The sequence below is a fragment of the Rhea pennata genome, chromosome 27, assembly GCF_028389875.1.
Source record: "Rhea pennata isolate bPtePen1 chromosome 27, bPtePen1.pri, whole genome shotgun sequence".
Classification (NCBI taxonomy): Eukaryota; Metazoa; Chordata; class Aves; order Rheiformes; family Rheidae; genus Rhea; species Rhea pennata.
In genome coordinates, this window is record NC_084689.1 from 1,138,500 (window position 1) to 1,158,089 (window position 19,590).

The following is a 19,590-nucleotide window of genomic DNA, read 5'->3' on the forward strand; positions in this document are numbered from 1 at the left end:
CCCTCGGGGCTCCCTGCTCGAGCAGGGCCGCGCTGCCGGCACCGCGTCCGGGCGCCGCCGGAACATCTCCCCGGAGGGAGCCGGGCAGCAGGACCCCCAGCGCCCCGGCGCCGCCGCCCCTGCCCCACGGCGGGCTGCCTCGGGGGGCTCGGGACGCTGGCAGCCGCTCCGGCGCCCCGCTGCCCGCCCCTGCCTCCGGACCCAAGGCGGGTTGGGTTACGGGGCTCTGGCACGGGGAAGGACGCGCTCGCCTCCGCCGGAAGAGCGATAACGCGGCGGGTCCCGACCCCGGGAGGCCGAGCCCGGCCGGCGTCCGCGCGCCGCCGGCACCGGGAGCTGCCGCCCCGCGCCGCGGATGGCTGCTGGGGGGAGCACGAGCCGGGGAGTGGGGGGGGGGGGGGACACGTGGAGAACGAGGTGATACGTGTTTATTTTCTGCAAAAAAAAGAAAATAAGTTACCGCCCCCCCCGGCCGAGGACGGCGAGGCGCCGGGCGCTCAGGGCGGCTGGGCGCAGCGGCGGGCCGCGTCCCGCACCAGCCGGTCCTCGCGGGGCGACCAGGGCCGGGCGTAGCTGTCGTCCTGCAGCAGGATGCGGTTGAGCGTGTGCTCGTGGTTGACGTGCCGCCGGGCCATGAGCAGGTACTGGCGGCCCGGCAGCAGCCGGGGGCAGCCGCAGGTGTTGGACACCCAGACGTACTCGCGGGACACCAGCGGGAAGCGGTGCCGGTACGGCGTCTTCACCTGCACCTCGTAGCGCGTCTCCTGCCCCACCGTGTGCACTGCCAGGATCCGCGCCTGGAAGACTGCGGGACGAGCCCGGCGGCGGGCTGAGCCGGGGGGCGACCGGCCCCGCACGCCCCCCCCCCCCCCCCGCCGCCGCCGCGCTCACCAAAGTCGCTCTGGCAGAAGTGGCGGATGCGCTGGGACCGTCCCTTGGGCGTCCGGCACCTCCCGCACCGTCCTGCGAAGCGGCGGCGGTGGGTCAGCGGGGAGGGGGCACCCCCCCAGCACCCCGGGCTGCAGCGGGGGGTCCCGCACCCCTCGCCCTCCGAGGCCAGCGGGGCAGCCCGGGCTCCGGGGGGGTCCCCAGGTGCCACCACGGTCCCGCCCGCCCCGGCCATCGGCCCGCCGGCCCCTCTCCCGGAGGCAGCCGCGGGGGCCGGGAGCCCCGGGTGCCCCGTGGGGCAGCGGTACCTGCGTGGGTCCCGCCGTGGCTGGCAGGGTTTCTCCGTGGCGTCTCAGTGGCAGCGCCCTGGGGCAGCGGCAGTGGTGGTGGCGCGGGGGCCGGGGTGGGCTGGGGGCTGCCGGCCCCCCGGGGCTGGGGCTGGCGCAGGGGGCTGGTGGCGTGCGGCCGGGGCACCCAGAACTCGTACTCGATGCCGGGGTTGGGCTCCTGCAGCAGCACCTGGGCGGGCAGGGGCAGAGTTAAGGGGAGGGAGCGGGGTCCCCCCGCGGCGCCGGCCGCCCCCGGCGCTCACCAGCACGTAGAGGTCCTCGGCCGTGGGCCCCGGCGCCTCCAGGCTCTCGGTGCCGTCGGCGGCGCGGGCGTAGAGCACCCGGGTGCCGGCCGCCTCGTACGCCCCGGGCCAGGCGATGGACCAGTCCCCGTTGACCACGTAGCGCCGGTCGCTGGTCATTAGTGCTGCAGGGAGGGAGCGTGTCGGGGACCGGTGGGGCCGGCGGCCCGGACGCCTGGGTCCCCGCCGGAGGCCTCCGCCCGCAGCAGGGAGGGCAGCGCTGCCTGGGAACGCGGCGTCTGTGGCTCCGGAGAAATCTGCTTTCTTGCAAGATTTGGCTTCGCTCCCACACCAGCCAACCCCTGATGTGCAAAACTCCCCGCGCCGCCGGGGCCCGCGGAGGCCGGGGCCGCGTGGGGCCGCACGGGGCCAGCCGCCACGGGGTCTCGGGGTCCTGGTGCTGGGGTGGCCGTGCTGCGGCTCAGCCCTTCCGAAAGCCACATCCGCGGCGGCTGGAAAAGCCGCCGGAGCTCGGCCGCTCCAAGCGCCGCATCCAGGCGAGCGGCTGCCAGGGCCCCGCTCGGCCCCGCTCGGCACGGCCGAACCGCCGGCGCCGGGGCCAGGCCACCCACGTCCCCGTGTCCTACCTAGGTAGTTGCGGCTCTTGTCTGTCACCTTGATGTTGGTGGCCCCGGCCGGGATCTTGGTCACGTTCCTGTAGCCGAAATAACCTGGCAGACGGGGCAGAGTCAGGGCAGAGCCCGCGGGGACGGAGCGGAGGGCGCTGCCCCGAGGGGACGTCCCGGGGCCGGGGGAGCCGGGGCCGGGGCCGCCCACGCGCGGGCGAGCGAGGCGCGGGCACAAGGGGCCTCCTGGGTGCTGGGGGACACGGGGAGCCAAGAGCCAAAGCATTCACCCATGCAGGGGGCCGGGGCAGAGGTTCATTCACCGGAGGAGGGGGGCGCGCCCTGGAAGAGCCGGTGCACGAAGAGGCACGCGTCGTGGCCGCCGTCGCACTGGCCGCAGGCGTTGGGCCGGGCGCCCGAGCCCAGGATCCCGTCGCAGCCGGCGCTCTGGGTGAGGGGGGGACGGAGAGGCCGGCGTCAGGGCAGGGAGCCGGGGCTGGCGGGGGGGGCCGGGGGCCCCGCGCGGACCCACCAGGCAGCGCCCGCCGACGCAGAGGTCCGGGGAGCCGGGGCTGCAGCGGGTGCCGTCCAGCACCCGTCCGAAGGTGTAGTAGAAGTTGTGCCCCACGGCCAGGCAGTTGAGGTCGCAGACGTTGGGCGCTGCCGGAGCCCGGAGGGGGAAAAACAAAAAAAAAAAAAGAGGAGATGGGGATGGCGGGCAGCCGCCGGGACGAGGCGCCCCGGGAGCCCGCGTGCCCCCAGCCACTCACCTCCGTGGAACGGCACCCAGCGGTACCCGGCCGGGGCGCCCAGCACAGGCTTGGCGTCGTAGAGGGAGCACTGCATGGCGCGGAAGGGCACCGAGCCGCTGGGGCAGCCCTGCGGCACAGCGGGGGCTGGAGCGCGGGGGCGCGGGGCCCCCCGCCGCGCCGGCAGCACGGCCCGGCCCGCGCCCCCCCCCCTCCCCGCGCCCCCCGCGCACTCACGTGGAGCTGGCACACGCGGTACTGCCGCGGCTCCCCCTCGCACCGCTCCTCGCCGGGGACCCTGCGGCGACAGCGTCAGCGCGGCCGGGCCCCGCGCCGCCCCCCGCCGCGGCCCGGGGACGCGCTCCCCTCCGGAGCCCGGGGTGGGGGGCCGTGCGGCGGCAGAGCGGGGCCGCGGCGGTGTGGCTTCTCTGGCGTCTAGTATGGGGTTGCGTCGCGCCAACCTGGTATTTAGCCAAGGCCTAAACCGCCAGCGAGGGGGTCCGGGGCAGCCCTGCCGGGGCCGGGGGGGGGACACGGGTGGCAAAGGGGCGCTGGCGCTGCCAGGCCGGACCCCCCGCGCGCTGCCCGAGCCCCACTCACCGCAGGCAGCGCCGGGTGCGGAGCGCGACGCCGTCGCCGCAGGTGCTGGAGCAGGCGCTCCAGGGCCCCCAGGGCCCCCAGGCGCCGCGGGCCGGGGGCTCGGGGCCCCGCGCCGCCGTCCCCAGCGCCGGGTCCTGCTCGGAGGAAGGCGCCGGTCACCGGCGGGGCCGGGGGCGGCGGCGGGGGGCGAAGCGGCCGCGGCGCCCCGGCCGCCCTCACCTGCGCGGTGCCGGTGCCCAGGCTCAGCCAGGCCAGCAGCAGGGCTCGCCACGGCGTCGGGCGCCTGCGGGACGGGACGGGAGCGGGCTGAGCCGCGCCGAGCTGAGCCGCGCCGCGCCGCGCCGGGACCCCCCGCGCCGGGTGCCCGGCGGCGGCGAGACGCTGGCAGACGAGACGCGGCGGCGGGGGGTGCCGGGCCGGGCCGGGCCGGGCCGGGCCGGGCCGGGCCGGGCCGGGGGGCAGCAGCGGCGCGCGGGGATGCTCCGGCCCCGGGCCCGGCCGCCGCCCCCCCGAGCCCCGGCCCCACCGCCGGGCTCCGCCGGGGCCGCGCCTGGGAATCCCCCGGCCGAGCCGGTTTGCTGGCGCCGAGCGGCTCCCTCAGGGCCCGTTCGCGGGGCAGCGGCGGAGACGGCGCCGCCGGGCGCCTCGGGGCTGGGGGGCCCGGGGGGGGGTCGGGAGGGGGGCCGGACCGCCGCTCGCCGCCGCGGCGTGCCTCAGTTTCCCCCGGCGCGGGAGGGCTTCCGCCGGGGCGGGCGGCCCTTCCCCGGAGCGCGGCCGAGCGGGGGGCTTACCCGGCGCGGGGGGGGCCGCCGCGGGCCGCCGGCCCGGCCATGCCGGCCCCTGGCCGTCGGGGGGGGCGCTCAGGGCCGCCGGGGGCCGCAGCTCCCCGGGAGCCGGCGGCCGGGGCTCGCCTCTCCGCTCGCCTCCGTCCCTCCCCGCCGCGTTATTAATATCCAGCCCCAAAGGTGCGCCCAGCCCTCCCCAAGTCCCGCTTAACCCTTCGGGGCCCGCGGCGCTGCTGCCGCCGAGCCTGGCGCACGGCGGCGGGGGGGGGGGGTTCGATGGCTGCGGCGGGGTCCCGGTTGGGGGTCGATCCGCCCCCCCCGCGGCCCCCAGAGGCCGCGCCGGGAGGGGACCCAGGCGTCCGGCGCAGAGCGCTCCCGAGCGCGGCAAGGTGCCCCGGAGCGGGGCAGCAGCCCTCGGGGCGAGCGGGCCCGGCCCGCGGGAGCTGAGCCGCGTGTCCCCCCCGCGGGCCCCCGCCCGGCCCCGCCGGGGCTCCCTGCGGCGGCCGTGCAGCGCCGAGCACCGCGGCCCGGCCCGGCCCGGCCCGGCGCGCAGGGAGTTAAGGGCCGGGGGGGCCAGGGCGGCAGCTGCTGCGAGCCCCCGCGCTGGCCGCCTGCCAGCCCCCGCGGCCCGGCCCCACCACGGGGAGGGGGACGCAGTGCAGCCCCCCAGCACCCCCTTTCCCACGGCAGGCAGGGAGCAGGAGGCAGGAGCATCCCCCGGCCTGGTCTGGTCCGGACCCAGAACCCCCCCATGCTGAGGCGCCTGGGGTGAGGCTGAGGCCCGGGAGGGGGGGGGTGACAGCAGGATGTGCCAGCAAAGCCTGCGGGGGGGGGGGGGGCTCGGGGGCTCAGGGGGGCACAGGACACAGCTGGGAAATGGGGCAGACGAAGCCCCGCTCCCTGCAGCTCCCCAGGCTGCACGCGCAGGGCGCCTGCGCCAGCCCGGTGCCCCTGTGTCCCCCCCGGCTGGGCGCTTCATGGGGCTGTGCCCTCCCCCCCCAGCCCCCAGTCCGGCACCCCCAGTCCTCGGCACCTCGGCATCACCCTACTGCCGGGCAGCACCCGGTGCTGAAGGGGTTACAGCGCCCGGTGCCCGTAGGGCCGCCCTGCCGGCTGCGCCCGCCGCCCGCAGTGGTGCCCCCACCGCAGAGCCAGCCATGGCCCGGAGGCGCACAAGGGACCAGCTCCCCGGCGGCTACATCGCCGACGCAGGCAGCGGGACGCTGTACAAGCGCGGCCGGCTCCTTGGCCAGGTAATGCCACCGCCTCGGCGCCGGCCCCGGCCTGGCCCCGCGAGAGCCCACGTGGCCCTTCGCCTGGGCTGGCACCTCTGTCCCCCTCTGCACCCCGGCAGCGCTCGGGCCTCCAATCCGCCCTGCTCCGAGGGCTTCCCCGCGTCCCCCTCCGCCTGCTACCTGGCTGCAGGAGCAATGGGGAGACCGAGGCAGAGGGCGGCTTGGGGACGCTGTGACCGAGCCAGAGCAAAGCAGATGCCCGGGGCCAGCGGCTGCTGCACCTGCAGGACGGGGCCAGCGTCAGCCGGGTCCCCTGGGCTCCTCCGCCGCCCCGTGGGAAGGGCACGTGGCCCTGTGCCTGGACACCTGGGCCCTCCTCTTGCATCTGCCCCTTGCTCGTGGTACACCCTTGAGCGACTCCCAGGTCGGGCTCCCCGGCCGAGCGCCCCGAGCGGGTGCTCAGTCCCGTCTGCTGCCGCGCAGGGTGCTTTTGGGCGATGCTACGAGCTCATGGACGTGTCCAGCAGCAAGGTCTACGCGGTGAAGATCATCCCGCAGGCCCGGCTTGCCGAGCCGGGGAACAGGCAGCGGGTGAGTGCGCGGCGCGGACCCGGCTTCCCCCTCGCCCTGCCCTCGCCCCGGGCCGCCCTTCCCCGCGGTGCCGGGTTTGTCCCATCCTGCTCCCCACGAGGTCCCCGCTGGGGGCAGCCAGCTGCCGGGGGGTCCCCCGGGCCGCCCGCACCAGCACCCATCACCGCGCACGGGGGTCGCCGGCCCCGCAGGTGGAGAGGGAGATCGAGCTGCACGGCCGCCTGCGCCACCGGCACGTCGTCGGCTTCCACGGGCACTTCGCCGACCGCAGCAACGTCTACGTAGTGCTGGAGTACTGCAGCCGCAGGGTGAGCGGGCGGCCCCGAGCCCTGCCGCCGGCGGTGGCTTTGCCGGGCCCGGAGCCGACTCCGCTCTCGGTCCCCAGACCCTGGCTGACATCCTGCGGGTCCGGGACACGCTGACGGAGCCGGAGGTGCGGTACTACCTGCGGCAGATCATCTCGGGGCTGCGCTACCTGCACGGGCAGGGCATCGTGCACCGGGACCTCAAGCCGAGTGCGTGGGGCCGAGCCGGGGCAGTGGGAGGAGGCCGGGAGCAGCCGGGGGCTCCGGCCGCGGCTCAGCGCTCCCCTCTGCAGGTAACCTCTTCGTCACCACGAGCATGCAGGTGAAGATCGGCGACATGGGGCTGGCGAGGCGCGAGGGGCCGAGCGGCCGGCGCTGGGGGTGAGTGCGGTGAGGGCGGGCGGGCGCCCGGGCGCCCGGGGCTCGCGGCTCACCGCCCCGCTCCCCAGCGCCGTCTGCGGGACGCCCGGCTTCCTGGCCCCGGAGGTGGTCGACAGGAGGGGACACTCGGCGGCCTCCGACGTCTGGGCGCTGGGCTGCATCATGTAAGGGGGGACGCCGACCGGAGGGCCGGGCGCGGGGTGCCCCCGGCGCGGGCTGAGCCGCCGGTTTCCCCAGGTACGCGGCGCTGGCGGGTTCCTCCCCGTTCGAGGGCGCCAGCCGGCAGGAGCTGTACCGGCGCATCCGGGCGGCGCGGCTCCCGCTGCCCGGCAGCCTCTCGCCCGGCGCCCGGGCCCTCGTCGCCAGCCTGCTGGCCCCGGAGCCGGCGGCGCGGCCCGGCCTCGGCGACGTGCTGCGCCATGACTTCTTCACGCAGGTGCGGGGCCGGCGGGCGGGCGGGCTGCTCCGGCCCGGAGGGGGCTGCGCAGGGCGTCACCGGCTCTCGCTCCGCAGGGCTTCACTCCGGACACGCTGCCGGCCCGTGCCTGCCGCTCGGCGCCTGTCTTCGCCAGGCCCAACCTGCTGTGCCAAGTGCTGCGGCGAGCTGCCGCGGCGCTGCTCGGGGGGTGCCAGCAGCCCCCCAACAGCGGGCCACGGCCCTCCCTGCCCAGCCCGGCAGGGACCCGCGGGCACCGCACCGCTGAGGCTGTCGCAGGTGCCGTGCAGGAGGGCGTCCCCGGCCACCCCGACTTCCGAGATAGGAACTGAGCCGTGCCAACATCCACTTACGAAAACCTTTATTAGTGCTAGGAACTGTCTAAAATCCAATCATGGAAACAAGCAGGGTGGGACGCGACCAGTACAAACGGCACACACACCAGTTTGCCCTTGGAAAAGGTTAACAGCAAAAAAAAAAAAAAAAAAAAAAAAAAAATCCCAGGCAGGGATGAGGGAGGGGGGTGGGAGGGAGCACGGAGCTGGGGGCTGCGGCACAGCTGCCAGGAGCCTGGTGCAGGACTGTTCTGTTCTCTGGGATCTCGTGCGCACAGGACACGGGACAGGAGCAGCGCTAGGGAAAGGAGCGACGTCCCCCCGCGTGCCCCAGCCCGCCGGGGCCGGCCCCTCGGCTCCGGGCTCCCGGTGGAGGTCGCAGCCCGGCCGGGGCTCTGCCTGGGAGCAGCCTTCAGCAGCACCTCTCACAGCACCAGCACAAGTTATTTGAGGGAGGGACAAAGTTATTTGTGGCCTGGGAAAAGAAGGGAGGAAAGTGCGCGGTTTCCCCGTTCAGCTTCAGTTCTCTCCCTCGAGAGGAAAAGAGGTCTGAAAGAAAACCCTGAAAGCTCAGTAAAACATGACACAAACACCCACAGCGTCAATTCAAGAGCGCCGAGCCCTGTGCAGCCAGCACCCGGGACAGACACTCGCCTATGCCTAAAACGGAGGGGGGGTGGGGAAGAAAGAATTTGCCTGAATTTGCCCCAACAAGCACCAAGGAGCCGCTTTGCTGCTTACAGACCCGTCCACGCGCCAGCACAGGAGGTGACCGGCAAGGAAGGATGGTGCTGACCTTCCCCTGTCACCGGGGCGGGGGGATTGGGGACGAGGAGAGGGAGGTCACAGCAATGACTTTGTTTGCACTCAGAGCGAGCTTTCTTCCAATGCTCTCAGCAGCAGCTGCTCCACGAAACCAGCTGTAATCGGAGGGGAGGGAAGATGTTCTAGCGACACAGCTCAAACGTAAGCACAAGGGACGAGGGGAGAAGTACAGGAAACGACCAGCCAGGGAGGGAAACCTCCGCGTACGTGGGAAGGAAGGCGACACGTCGGGGAGGAGCTGCCAGCTCTCACGCACAGCCCGAGGCCTGGGAGCCGCCGGGACGCTGCGTGGCGAGCCCGAGCGCTCAGCCTTGCCCCGCACGCAGCGCCGGGCCCGCAGCCCTCCACCTGCTCACAGCAGGAGCAAAACCCAGGTCGTGAGAAGCAGAAGAGCCCTGCAGGGACTATTTCCACGGCCCTGAATAAGTCACGGCACATAGAGTGGCTCCGAGGCAGGCGGTGGGGTGGGAACAGAGAGAAAAATCACCTGAGAGCACCTGAAAGAATGGGAGACCCCGGGGCCCGGCTGGAGGATCATTCCTCTTGCTTCCAGTCATGGATGCAGGAGGAACACCAGAAGACAAGAACAGCCCTCGTAACAGGGTCATCTACTGCAGAGACAGGAGAAATCCCTCGGGGTGCACATACGAGCGTCTCAGAGCTCCCCACAGCTAGCAGGGAACTCATCCATCCTCCACCTGTGCCTAACGTTTGCTATTAAAACCTCTGCCAGCCTGCACAATGGTTCCTCCTCGGGCTACAAAGGAGGAAACAGAAATGAGCAAAGCCAGAAATCACACTTTGCTCTTTGGGATCAATGCTCCTCTCTGGAGGGTCTGACTTGGCCCTCACAGAGCTGCCATCCCACACGCTGGGCTGTCGTGGCGGGAGGAACAGTGCTGGAGGGAGGAGAGGCGAGCGAGCAGAGGGAGGCATGCCACATGGGCACGTGTTTAAAACCTCCTCAGGACCAGGCCAACAGCTAGGGGCGGCAGGTGGCACAGCCCACACTGCTCCCGAGGCCGGGCACAGGGCTGGCTGCTGTCCCCTGGCGTTGGCACCGTACCCGAGAGCCTCCCGCCCAAGGGCCCTGCCCTGGCACGAGGCCTACTCAGTATTTTTATCCCAGGCATCTGTGTTGTTTGAAGCTGTCTGCTTTTTTCCACAGCCCTTCCCAGGCCCACCCTGGCTTAGAGGTGACAGCAATAGCAACCCACCCTCTGCTGCTATGACCTGAGCCCTGCAGGCATCAGCTGCCCCAAGATGGCCTTCAGCAGAGGCTCCCAGAAGCTCCAAGGATACCCCAAGACTGCCTCCAAACGCCCCCAGAGGAAAGGGGAGCACCCACAACAGTGCAGAGGTGCACTGAACAGGACAGCACACTGCAGGGATCCCCAGGCTAGCAGAGACCCAAGCCAGCAAGCCTCCCCAGAACGTGTGAGGACCTCACATGGACAGCAGCTCATTAGCCAGGGACAACCAGCACAGGAACAACCCCCAAGGACGCCTCTGCCAGCAAGAGAGGCGAGCAGCTCACGCCGTGCTCATCAGAGCCCCCTGTTCTGGGGAGCACAGGCCATCTCCTGCCTCCCCTGCCCTGCCGGAGTAACAAACACCCTCCCAGGCTGGCTGCCAGGCAGGAACATCTGAAGGACTCAAGGAAGGACATAGGTCAGGAGAGGTAAAATCAATAGTTTTTAAGCTTTAGGATCTTCCCATCTTTATCCCACAGCTGCCAGCTGCCAAAGGCAGGGAGAGCGTGATTCCTAATACAGCTTCTCAGGCCATTTGTTTTGTGGTCGGAACAGTAAATCTACCCTGGGGCATAAAACAAGCTGAGCCCTGTGGGAAGTCTCATTTCTTAGAAAGATGGATTTTAAAATGAGATTCAGGCTTAGTAACTCCTCTCACCCTCCTCTCCAGCTAATGACAAGGCTAAAACTCACCCTTGTGCAGAAATCAGGTTCAAAGTTCAGCTAATTTATGTGGGCTAGTGACAGCCTCATCCCCCTTCTAGGGAGGGTGACAAAGGCAATTCAATTCCCTCTGCAGAGCTGTCACTGCAGAGCCCTGGACCAGGACTGAATCCAGTTCCTGAGGCCCAAGGTGAGCTCAGAGAAGGATCCTGGAGGAACAACTGCCCGGGTGGGGACTGGCCCAGGAAGCATTTGGTGACAGAAGTACCAGGTATTGCTCGGCCTGGGAGGACCGGTGCGTAGACAAAGGAGCTGGCTTGACTCGAATGGGCTGGAGCAGTTTCTCAGCAGGCCGAAGGCAGCGAGTTGCTCTCTACCTTCAGTCCTTTGCTGGCCAGGAAGGCGTCCTGTTTGGGCTCGCGACCCAAGAACTTCCTCAACATGTCGGAAGCATCCACAGAGCCACCAGGATGCAGGATGCAGTTCCTGTAATCCATGCCCACCTGCAGGGAGACAGACGGGGGCACGTGTAGGACGCCCATCCCGCCACTGACCTCGCTCTGCAGCAACCCTGGCCCTTGGCTGCCTCCCATCACCTCCTTGCCCCTCTTGGCACAGCAGCTCACCCTGGGAATGCAGCCCCTGCCACGCACAGAGTCAGGCCGCGCCATACGTCCTTCCCTACCTTACAGTTCATGATCCCCTCCTGCTTGAAGCGCGTGTGGAACATATCCATGGAATACACTTCGCTCCAGAGGTAGCCGTAGTACTGGGCATCATAGCCTCCAGCCAAGTGGCCGAACGTAGCTGGCATGTTTGTACCTTGGCAGCAAAGGAAGGGCAGGGGTGTTAACCGAAAAGGCTGTTCAAACCAGGACCACGCGGACTGCTCACAGCATGGAAAAACAACTGCACGCTGTAAATTTATCAGAGTGGGCACTGCACCAGCGAGCTCACAATCACAGGGGAAACAGGAAAACCTTCCAGTCATTTTTGTATAGATTCAACCCTGCTTTTCCTGGAGTCGGCAGAAACAGTGAAAAACAGAAACAGTGCTTTTCTCACCCTATTGAGCCAGGTGGGGCCTCAAGCCCCAGACTTGAAAGGAACCTGCCAAGCCAAGCTTGCCAGGCCAGGCCCCAAAAGCCAGCAGGACTGCGAACCCCATCCCCAAAGCCCTTGAGTACCTGGGGTGGCAGGAACACCCAGCACCTCTTCACACAGCCGGGCAAACACCTCCACCGGGTCAGCTTTTGTCTGGGTGTGCAGCGCCTGGTCCACCTTGGCCAGGACGATCTGACGCAAGTTGAACAGCCCTGTTCCCAGAAGGAGAAGGCAAACTAAGATCCTTCCTGAAAGCAGCAGCGTCTCCGAGGCCAGGTCACCTCAAGGCAGACCTGGGGACTCTAACAGTTGTCCCCACACCCACTCTCTATTCTGCTTCCCCAGACCATCCCAGCTCAGTGGCGCCTGCAGCATCCTGCCTGCAGATAACGGGCCTGCATCCCCCGCGAACCCCTTCCGCCTGCGCTGCTTCGACCTGCCTGCAACGCCTCCTGCCTTTGCCGCTCTTCCCAGACTGCTGACTAATAGCAAGCAGACGCAGTTCTTTCCTCCAATCTTCATAGTCCCCACAGGGAGCAAGGCAAAGCCTTTCCTTTGACCATCCTCTACCCACCGGGTCACCAAGGGTCCCCTGCACCTCCCTACGCACAAGGGGATACTTCCTGGGAATGGCACACAACCCACCTGTGTTTGCCTGCCTAGATTTAATTAGCTTCTCCAGCAGCTCATCAGGGATAGGGCTTCCAGTTTTGTAGTGCCTGGACATGCGCAGCAGTGGCTCCTTCTCCCACACCCAGTTCTCCAGCATCTGGGATGGTGCCTCGACAAAGTCCCGCTCCACGTGCGTCCCACTGAACATGGCAAACTCCGCCTAAGAGACACGTCCAAACTGTCAACACAGCCAGCTCAGAGCTGAACATCATTTGCTCCCACTGGATAGTACAACAGGGAAAAGGCAACTAATCACATCAGAGCAGACCCAACCACTGACTACAAGCTGACAGGATTAGCCCAGAAACAAGTGTTTGGGATCCGAATGGCAAAGTTCCCTGATTTGTAAATGACAAGATGTTTCCAGCCCTTGGAAGGTGATTCAGACCAAGGTGCTGGGCTGTTTGGCACTGGATGGGAAGGAAGCAGTAAAAGGCAGGCTGGTGGCCAATACTGGTCTTGCCTAGTACCTAGCCCTGACCAGGGTTCTAGGATCTGTGGCCAGGACAGACAGCTATTACACTCTTCTCAGCCCTGATTCAAATCTCCACCAGTCTAGCCAGGCCTTACCTGCGAGCACAGTTGGTGCATGACATGCCCAAATTCATGGAAGTATGTCTCCACCTCGTCGTGCTGCAGCAAGGAAGGCGCATCTGGTGTGGGCTTGGTGAAGTTGGCCACCATGGCAGCCACCGAGATTTGCCGGCTGGAGTCTGGCAACAGGCAGCCTGGCTGCAGGCCAAAGCAGGCTGCGTGCCCGTACTTCCCTTCCCTAGGTCAGGAAGGGGACATTGTTAAGTGGATACTCCCATTCAGCCAGGCATGAACCACTGCCCAGGGCTGTGAGGTCCTGCTCCAAGTGGAAGACCCGAGTGATGCTGTGATTCATGCAGGCCCAGAGCTCCTGGGATTACCCTGCCCCAGTACACACCTCCCCCTCTGCCAAACCCATGCATCTGGGAGTGGCACAGCCCTTTCTCTTCCCCAGGCACACTGCAGGCTCTGTTCCCAGTCCTCCTCCCTCTCTTTGGCTTCCCCAAGGGCCTCACCGTGGGTACAGGTCCAAGTAGAATTTGCCGATGGTCTCCCCAGAGGAGGTGTCCTTCACCGTATAAAGCTGGACATCCTCATGCCAGACCTGAGCTTTCTCCTCCAAATGGAAGGTGAGCCCCAGCAGCTCCTGGTATATAGCCAGCAGGCCTGTGGTGACCACTTGCATCGGGAAGTACTCCTTCAGCAGGTTCTGATCCACGCTGTACTTGGTCTCCTCCACCTGATTCATGTAGTAGCGCATGTCCCAGGCATTGATGCGGTTGTCAAACTCCAGGCCTCGCTTCTCACACTCTTTCTTTTTCAGGTCCAGAATCACAGCCCGTTCTTTCTCCCCAAGGGGTTTCAGCTTCTGGGCCAGCTCATCTGGGAGAAGTGAAGAAAGCAGGGTTAGTCCCCAAGGGTGACAGCAGTACATGCAGCCCAGCACATTCTCCTATCCTTTCCCTCCACAGCCAAGTGCCGTACCCAAGAAAGAAGCCACTGTCTGGCTACTTTTAGCCATGTTCATCTCCAGCACAAAGTCAGCGTGAGTGTTGAAGCCCAGGAGACTAGCTTTCTGAGCCCGCAAGTCCACCAGCTCCTTGAGGATCAAGCAATTCTCCTGCAACACAGAGCCAGATAATGAGCTCAGCATGAAGCAGGGTACACAGGCAAGAAAGGAAGCACAAGCTCCACTGTGTAAAGAAGCAAAATCTTGGAAAAGATCCCTCCAATACCTGGTAAACTTTCAGAATCCTTCACTGGACCAGAGCCAGGGAACCCCTTTCCACACAGGCTGAGCAAAGCTCAGCCATCAGTTTGCCCTATCCCTTGTCTTCTTCCCTAGCTCTACCAACTATGATGACTTTGCATGCTGCAGGTTTCCACCTCCACAAGCATGCCATCTCCTCCCCCCCCCCCCCGCAGTGATCTGAGATGGACAGTCACTGCACTGCTGAGGTTGGCTGTCCTCAATACTAGCAGATCTACACATGGAAGAGTCCTGACTCAACAAGCCATCCAGCCTTGTTAGCGTGCAGCAAGGCCACCTACCTCTTTGCACCTGGAATTGAACATTTCCTCCACCTTCCTCCTTGTCTCAGGCACATAGCACTTCTTCAAGAGAGGGAAATAATGTGGATATTTCAGGGTGACTTTCAGCTTGCCATCCTCTGTCTTTTCCAGAGAGTTCAGGAAGTCCTCTGGGAGCCCCCCTGAGAAAATGGCAGACATGCGTGACAGAGGGCCCAGGCCTCTCCTCTAGGAATATCAAGTCAAGGACTGAGCACAGGAAAAGGTTCTTGCTCTTTGGATCAGAGGAATCTAAGCACTCGCAGCACATCAGCCTTACATGCTGTGGAAGGAACAAGATCTCAGTGCTTAACGAATTCCTGCACAGTGGCTGACCTGCGGTACGTGCTCTTAGCCCTCTGACAGGAAGGTTTAGACTGCCGTTCTTAACTCTGTGCCTGTCCCGTACACACAGTGCATACAGGGCTCAGTCAATGCACAGCTATTCATCGCTGCTGGAATGCCCTTGTTCACCTGCAGCCGGGTGCAGAGAACAGCCCCAGGGTGCCTTTGCCAGGCCTGAAGCGGGGAGGGCTCAGCTTCAGCGTGAATCAGGCTCTGAGACCCAAGAGACATAAGCCTGAGTGCTCCATACCTAGTTCTTCCTTTGAGAAGGGCAAGTAGGTGGTATCTTCGTTGAGGTTCTTGTTGAAGTCTATGCAAAGGACGCTCAGCTTTTTCTTAATAGCTTTGATTTTCTTTAAAATACAGATGAACAGAGCAAAGTCAGTCCAAAGGGGAAAGTCAAACAGCACCATTCACCGTCTCCAGCCAGCAGCTTGCCTGCTGAGTAACCCACTGGTTTGCAGTTGGCTTATATTCAAACTGAACTGCAGAATTAGTTGCATGCGGGCACCGAGCTCTCATCCTAGAACAGGCTCCCTTTGATCACACCTCATAGGAAAGCAGCCACCTCAGCAAGGTCCCAACTGTCTCCTGCCAGCTCAGGAGCTGCAGGTGTTTAAGCAATGGCCTCCCCCACCCTTACTTCATTTCATCTTCTCTTCTATTTTTAACCCAGCTTCAAGCTCCTCCACTGAGCCAGTGGCTCAGGAGAAAAGGGGGAGCCCCTGAGCAGTTCAGCCAAGCCCAGTCCAGTCTGCTCACCCCCATCCCAGCTCCAGTGGGGCACCCTCTGTGACTGCCCCTTTGCTCTTGGGGTCAGAGTCCTAGTTCCACTACCAACCCACACTACCCTGTCTGGGCTCTCAGCTTCTCAGGAGCCCCTAGCTCCAAACATGAACCCCACTTTGTAAACATTGTCCCCATCCAACAGAAAGGACAAAGAAGGAAAGAGAGTTGTCACCCAACTTGCCCAAGCTCATATGAATCAGGAACAAAATTCAGGAGTTTGAGCCTCAGGCCTCTGCTCTAACCACTAAACTGTCCCATTAGACCTGTAAGGCCTCTTCTACAGGTGCTTATTTTAAGCTTTTTGGTCTCACCTCCTGTGTTTCCTCAGGTAGATGAAGACCATTTCTTTTACCCAATTTGATCAGCCTCTCTAGATATCTCTTTGCTTCCGGCTTCAGTGAAGCACTCTCAGATTTCTCCTGTAAAGCAAAAATCCGTGAGCACAGGGAACCAAAGGAACAGGCATTCACACAGCCGCTGCAGAAAGCTGTTGCACCTGCTCCTGGAGGAAGCTGTGGGTTATTGTAGTAATGGTGACCCAGAAGCAGATAGAAACACCCCACAAGAAGGCTTCAGTTTATTGTAATAGTTCCTACCATGAAGTTGCTTTAAAAAATCTCACCTTTACACCATGTCACAGCACTTTTCAGGGCGTTACACAGCTGCTTCCCTGAACGAGGCAGGTCAGGGTTACTAATGCCGTTTTACCAGAGAGGTAATCAAAGCCCTGAGTGAGGTGAGAACCCTCAAAACCCAGCTCCCCAGTTCTCACTCTAACAATTGGACTGTACTATCTACAGACTTGATTTAATACCATTCGGGTCTAAGTTCTGGGATGAGATAAAAGGGTTTCTTGTAATTGCTGGAGGTTTCAGTTTCCTGCTCAGATGAAGCTGAACCTTTTTCATCCCCAGTTGGTCTGCAAGCATCCTCCCAAGCACACACCTGGAGCCAGACAATCCGCTGGTACACGTCCTGCCTCATGCTCATCTCCACGTCGAACTCTGAGAGCTTCTTGTCAGCCTCAGTGCTTGCTGCACGGATGTCTTTGCAAGGAGAGACGTGCTGGGGGAAGTCCAGCATGTTCCGACGGACTGAAAAGACAAAAGGTGGGTTACAGCAAAGGCAATGGCTTCATATCCCACAACTGCTCACGCATGGGAGCATGCAGGGAGAGTCTGTGTTAATCGGGAGATAGTCTGACAGCCCTACAGCCTGAGCTACAGCCCGCACATAGGGAGAGCAAGGCCAACTGCTGCCAAGAGACAGACCCAGAGGCAGCATTCAGTCACCCACAGCACCTCTTCACTCCTTGCTTGCTGCCGAGCCTGCTGACCAGGCAGTCCGCTGATTTCCCATGACAAACAATATCTCACACAAAACTTGCAGGAGTTTCAGGCTTCTGAGATCTCACGTCTTTTGTCACCTACAGCTGATACCAACAGTTTCCTTAGTGACTAAGGAAACAGATTTCTCTGCTAGCAGATACAGGCAGCATTGTTGCCTGTCTCCTTCCTTTAGAAAACCAGGCTACAAGTGACACAACTTCAGTGCAGATGCTTCTCAAAAGCTCCCATGCAGCCAGTGTGCTCTGTCCTGACTTACTTCCATTTTAGAATTGAATACCAGAAGAATATTCCCTGCCACTATATTTGCAAAACCTCAAACAACAGTCTAGTAGGAAAGCACTGTTCTCCAGACAAGAGGATTCTCCTCCCAGCAGGAGGAGAACAGACTGCTACTCTCCGTTGTCCATAGAAAGTGCTGACAGTTCTGCTGAAGTTAATATTATCCCTGCTTAGCATGGGCTTTTTTTTTTTTCTTTTTCATTTTTTTCTAAAGAGAAAAGAAACCATATAAAAGAAAAAGGAGGCTTGCAAACTTGCTTCTGTTCTAGAGAGATGTAATCACCTTGCTACACAGACAGAATAACCAACAGATGTCATGAGGCAGGACTGGGAGTTGCAGGACTTTGACACTCTAGTGCTGTAAATAATTAGCCTGAGATATATTGAAGCCTGCATTATTTGCCAACATAATGCCACCACATCATGTTATTTTACACATAATCTCTAAAATCAGTACTCTGTTTAAACAGACAAGATACACAGAGATACATTTATCCATGTAGAGAAGAGGAAGAGCTGAAGATTTCTTATATCATCCAAACCATTTCTGCCAATGGACAATTTACTCCTGCTAAATGCAACCTGACATACAGAAGTATGAGACAACCTTGAAAATCTTGTTATTCCTTCCAGAGACCACCCCGTTGCCAAAGCAATACCACTGCCAAAGCTCTGTCCTCATGTTCTACGTACACTTTTGTTCCAAATCTATTCCTTTCTTTATGGTTATATCTAGCTGTATAAACATTAACTGGAAAAAAAATATCACACAGAAGCTGTGGGAGTCAAGGAAAGAAAAAAGTAGATGACAGTACAGAGTAGTGACACAAAAAAATTCTTCATAACCCATAGACTTCCAGAAAGCAAGTACTCTCTTTGTCTACCTACCTGTATATTCCACTTCCACATCAGCCAGTGCCTTGAGAGTATTTTCGTAGGACACTTCTCCCTGTTCTTGGGAGCCCACCCGGTCATACACAAGCTTGGTCCTCTCTGTGAGCTCCGCAGCCATATTTTCTATCTGTTCGGCAGTCAGGTCCCATCTTAGCTGATTTGCTAACAGCCTGGGGGACTGACTGTCCACAAGGTTACCTGGGTAAGTAGGAAGGAAACCAATGCATCAAGCATTACACGTTTCCCACTTACACGAGCTGGAAGGAAAATTCAGCTGCATATCTAAAGCTCGATAAGAAAAACACTTAAAGGAGAGTTCCAGCAAACGAACTACGCACATGGGCAAAGGAGCTCCTAAGGAACCTGAGTGCCGGATCCAAACGGCAGCCAGATTATTTTCCAGGCACTGTTTACCCTCTCAGTTACGACAAGCCCTTCACAGAAACCTGACTCCCTCCCTGCTCCCTCACCCCTTGCTCTTCTGGCAGGTGCTTGTGGCCCCGGGAAGCAAATGTGGCTGTCACAGCCCCAGTGCAAGCCTCAGGCCTTGCTTGGGGAAGGGGCTACGCAGCAGAGAGGGGACAGCTGGGGCGAGCAGAAGCCCACAGGCCCCTCGCAAAGCCATTGTAGGGCTATCCCAGCTCCCTCTCTCTTGCACCCCATGCAGCCAGTTCTCCTTGTCCCTCCTCATCTTCTGCTCCAAATGAAGCCTCTCAGCAACCCCCTGCTATCCTGGCCCCTCCTCCCTCCCCCCTCCTATCTCTTTATCTCCCTGCTACTATCCCAGCTCCTCTCCTCATCTCCCCAACCCCTCCCTGCTATCCTAGCCCCTCAACCCCTCCCTTTCACCCTGAGGTGAAAAAGGGGCCTGCTATCCCAGCCCCTCTCCCTGCCCCCCTCACCCCTCTCTCTGCCCCCCTCACCTCCTCCCCGCTATCCCAGCCCCACTCCCTGTCCCCCTCACCCCCTCCCCGCTATCCCAGCCCCTCTCCCTGCCCCCCTCACCCCCTTTCCCTGTCCCCCTCACCTCCCCCCCGCTATCCCAGCCCCACTCCCTGTCCCCTCACCTCCTCCCCGCTATCCCTGCCCCACTCACCTCCTCCCCACTATCCCAGCCCCTCTCCCTGTCCCACTCACCCCCTCCCCGCTATCCCAGCACCTCTCCCTGTCCCCTCACCCCCTCCCCGCTATCCCAGCCCCTCTCCCTGCCCCCCTCGCCCCCTCCCCGCTATCCCAGCCCCTCTCACTGTCCCCTCACCTCCTCCTCGCTATCCCAGCCCCTCTCCCTGCCCCCCTCGCCCCCTCCCCGCTATCCCAGCACCTCTCCCTGCCCCCCTCGCCCCCTCCCCGCTATCCCAGCCCCTCTCCCTGCCCCCCTCGCCCCCTCCCCGCTATCCCAGCCCCTCTCACTGTCCCCCCCCACGCCGTCCTCGCTGCCCCGCGCCCAGGCCCGCACAGCCGGTACCTGTCGGGGGAGCCATGCCGGGGCCGCCGGGAGGCCCCTCTCCTGCTGACGAGGCGGGAGGAGACCGCGCCGGCTCCACGCACAGAGCATGTGCCTCAACCATAGAGGCGGGGGGAGAGAGCGGCAGCGCCGAGGGATTCTGGGAGAGTGGAGGACTCGGCCGCTCTCCCCTACCCTTCACCCCATCGAGGCGAGGGACGGGGACGAACCGCCCCTCCGGGCCGGGGCAGGGTGCCGACAGGGCGCTCAGGCCGGGCAGTGCGGGGGTAGCGGCGAGCAGCGGGCGGGAGCGCAGCCCCGGGGAGGGCCCGGGGCCTTGCCGGCGAGGCGCGCCCTCCCGGCGTTCC

General features: G+C 63.6%; 3 protein-coding genes across 8 annotated transcripts; 1 reads left to right on the plus strand and 2 right to left on the minus strand.

The window, feature by feature from the left end:
* Nucleotides 1-411: 411 nt before the first annotated feature.
* ADAMTSL5 (ADAMTS like 5) lies at nucleotides 412-4,361 on the minus strand. 6 transcript variants are annotated; one of them, XM_062596439.1, is made up of 12 exons: nucleotides 4,226-4,361; nucleotides 3,654-3,717; nucleotides 3,435-3,568; nucleotides 3,072-3,132; nucleotides 2,856-2,925; nucleotides 2,618-2,745; nucleotides 2,409-2,532; nucleotides 2,107-2,190; nucleotides 1,481-1,644; nucleotides 1,197-1,407; nucleotides 892-963; nucleotides 412-805 (listed from the first exon to the last, which is right to left on the minus strand). In XM_062596439.1, exons 1-12 carry the CDS (start codon nucleotides 4,264-4,266, stop codon nucleotides 498-500), a joined length of 1,461 nt encoding a protein of 486 aa, XP_062452423.1. In that variant the 5' UTR covers nucleotides 4,267-4,361; the 3' UTR covers nucleotides 412-497. The 6 variants fall into 6 exon arrangements, with proteins under 6 accessions (XP_062452423.1, XP_062452422.1, XP_062452426.1 ...); XM_062596438.1 differs by having other exon boundaries at nucleotides 2,856-2,964; XM_062596442.1 differs by lacking the exon at nucleotides 3,435-3,568 and having other exon boundaries at nucleotides 2,135-2,190.
* Nucleotides 4,362-4,970: 609 nt separating this feature from the next.
* LOC134151743 (inactive serine/threonine-protein kinase PLK5-like) lies at nucleotides 4,971-7,499 on the plus strand. Its single transcript, XM_062596565.1, has 9 exons — nucleotides 4,971-4,987; nucleotides 5,352-5,472; nucleotides 5,938-6,045; nucleotides 6,237-6,353; nucleotides 6,431-6,560; nucleotides 6,644-6,731; nucleotides 6,800-6,895; nucleotides 6,969-7,167; nucleotides 7,245-7,499. The coding sequence occupies exons 1-9, from the start codon at nucleotides 4,971-4,973 to the stop codon at nucleotides 7,497-7,499; spliced, it is 1,131 nt and encodes a 376-aa protein (XP_062452549.1).
* Nucleotides 7,500-7,511: 12 nt separating this feature from the next.
* On the minus strand, nucleotides 7,512-19,580 carry THOP1 (thimet oligopeptidase 1). Its single transcript, XM_062596335.1, has 13 exons — nucleotides 19,244-19,580; nucleotides 17,773-17,976; nucleotides 16,202-16,350; nucleotides 15,568-15,675; nucleotides 14,718-14,820; nucleotides 14,105-14,265; nucleotides 13,538-13,673; nucleotides 13,069-13,435; nucleotides 12,590-12,791; nucleotides 11,993-12,179; nucleotides 11,431-11,559; nucleotides 10,929-11,065; nucleotides 7,512-10,746 (listed from the first exon to the last, which is right to left on the minus strand). Exons 1-13 carry the CDS (start codon nucleotides 19,344-19,346, stop codon nucleotides 10,588-10,590), a joined length of 2,145 nt encoding a protein of 714 aa, XP_062452319.1. The 5' UTR covers nucleotides 19,347-19,580; the 3' UTR covers nucleotides 7,512-10,587.
* Between the last annotated feature and the right edge of the window lie 10 nt (nucleotides 19,581-19,590).

Bases quoted from the DNA above. Each gene is read 5' to 3' on its own strand.
- LOC134151743 (XM_062596565.1), top strand. The intron at 5,473-5,937 runs GTAATGCCACCG...GCTGCCGCGCAG, and splicing joins GCGGCCGGCTCCTTGGCCAG to GGTGCTTTTGGGCGATGCTA. The intron at 6,046-6,236 runs GTGAGTGCGCGG...CCGGCCCCGCAG, and splicing joins AGCCGGGGAACAGGCAGCGG to GTGGAGAGGGAGATCGAGCT.
- THOP1 (XM_062596335.1), bottom strand. From the start codon at position 19,346: ATGGTTGAGGCACATGCTCTGTGCGTGGAGCCGGCGCGGTCTCCTCCC. The intron at 16,351-17,772 runs GTAGGTAGACAA...TTGTCTTTTCAG, and splicing joins TGTGGAAGTGGAATATACAG to TCCGTCGGAACATGCTGGAC. The intron at 14,821-15,567 runs GTGAGACCAAAA...TGTATTTTAAAG, and splicing joins TACCTGAGGAAACACAGGAG to AAAATCAAAGCTATTAAGAA.
- ADAMTSL5 (XM_062596438.1), bottom strand. From the start codon at position 4,266: ATGGCCGGGCCGGCGGCCCGCGGCGGCCCCCCCCGCGCCGG. The intron at 2,746-2,855 runs GTGAGTGGCTGG...GGGCTCCGGCAG, and splicing joins CTGGGTGCCGTTCCACGGAG to CGCCCAACGTCTGCGACCTC. The intron at 964-1,196 runs GTACCGCTGCCC...GCCGCTTCGCAG, and splicing joins CCACGGCGGGACCCACGCAG to GACGGTGCGGGAGGTGCCGG.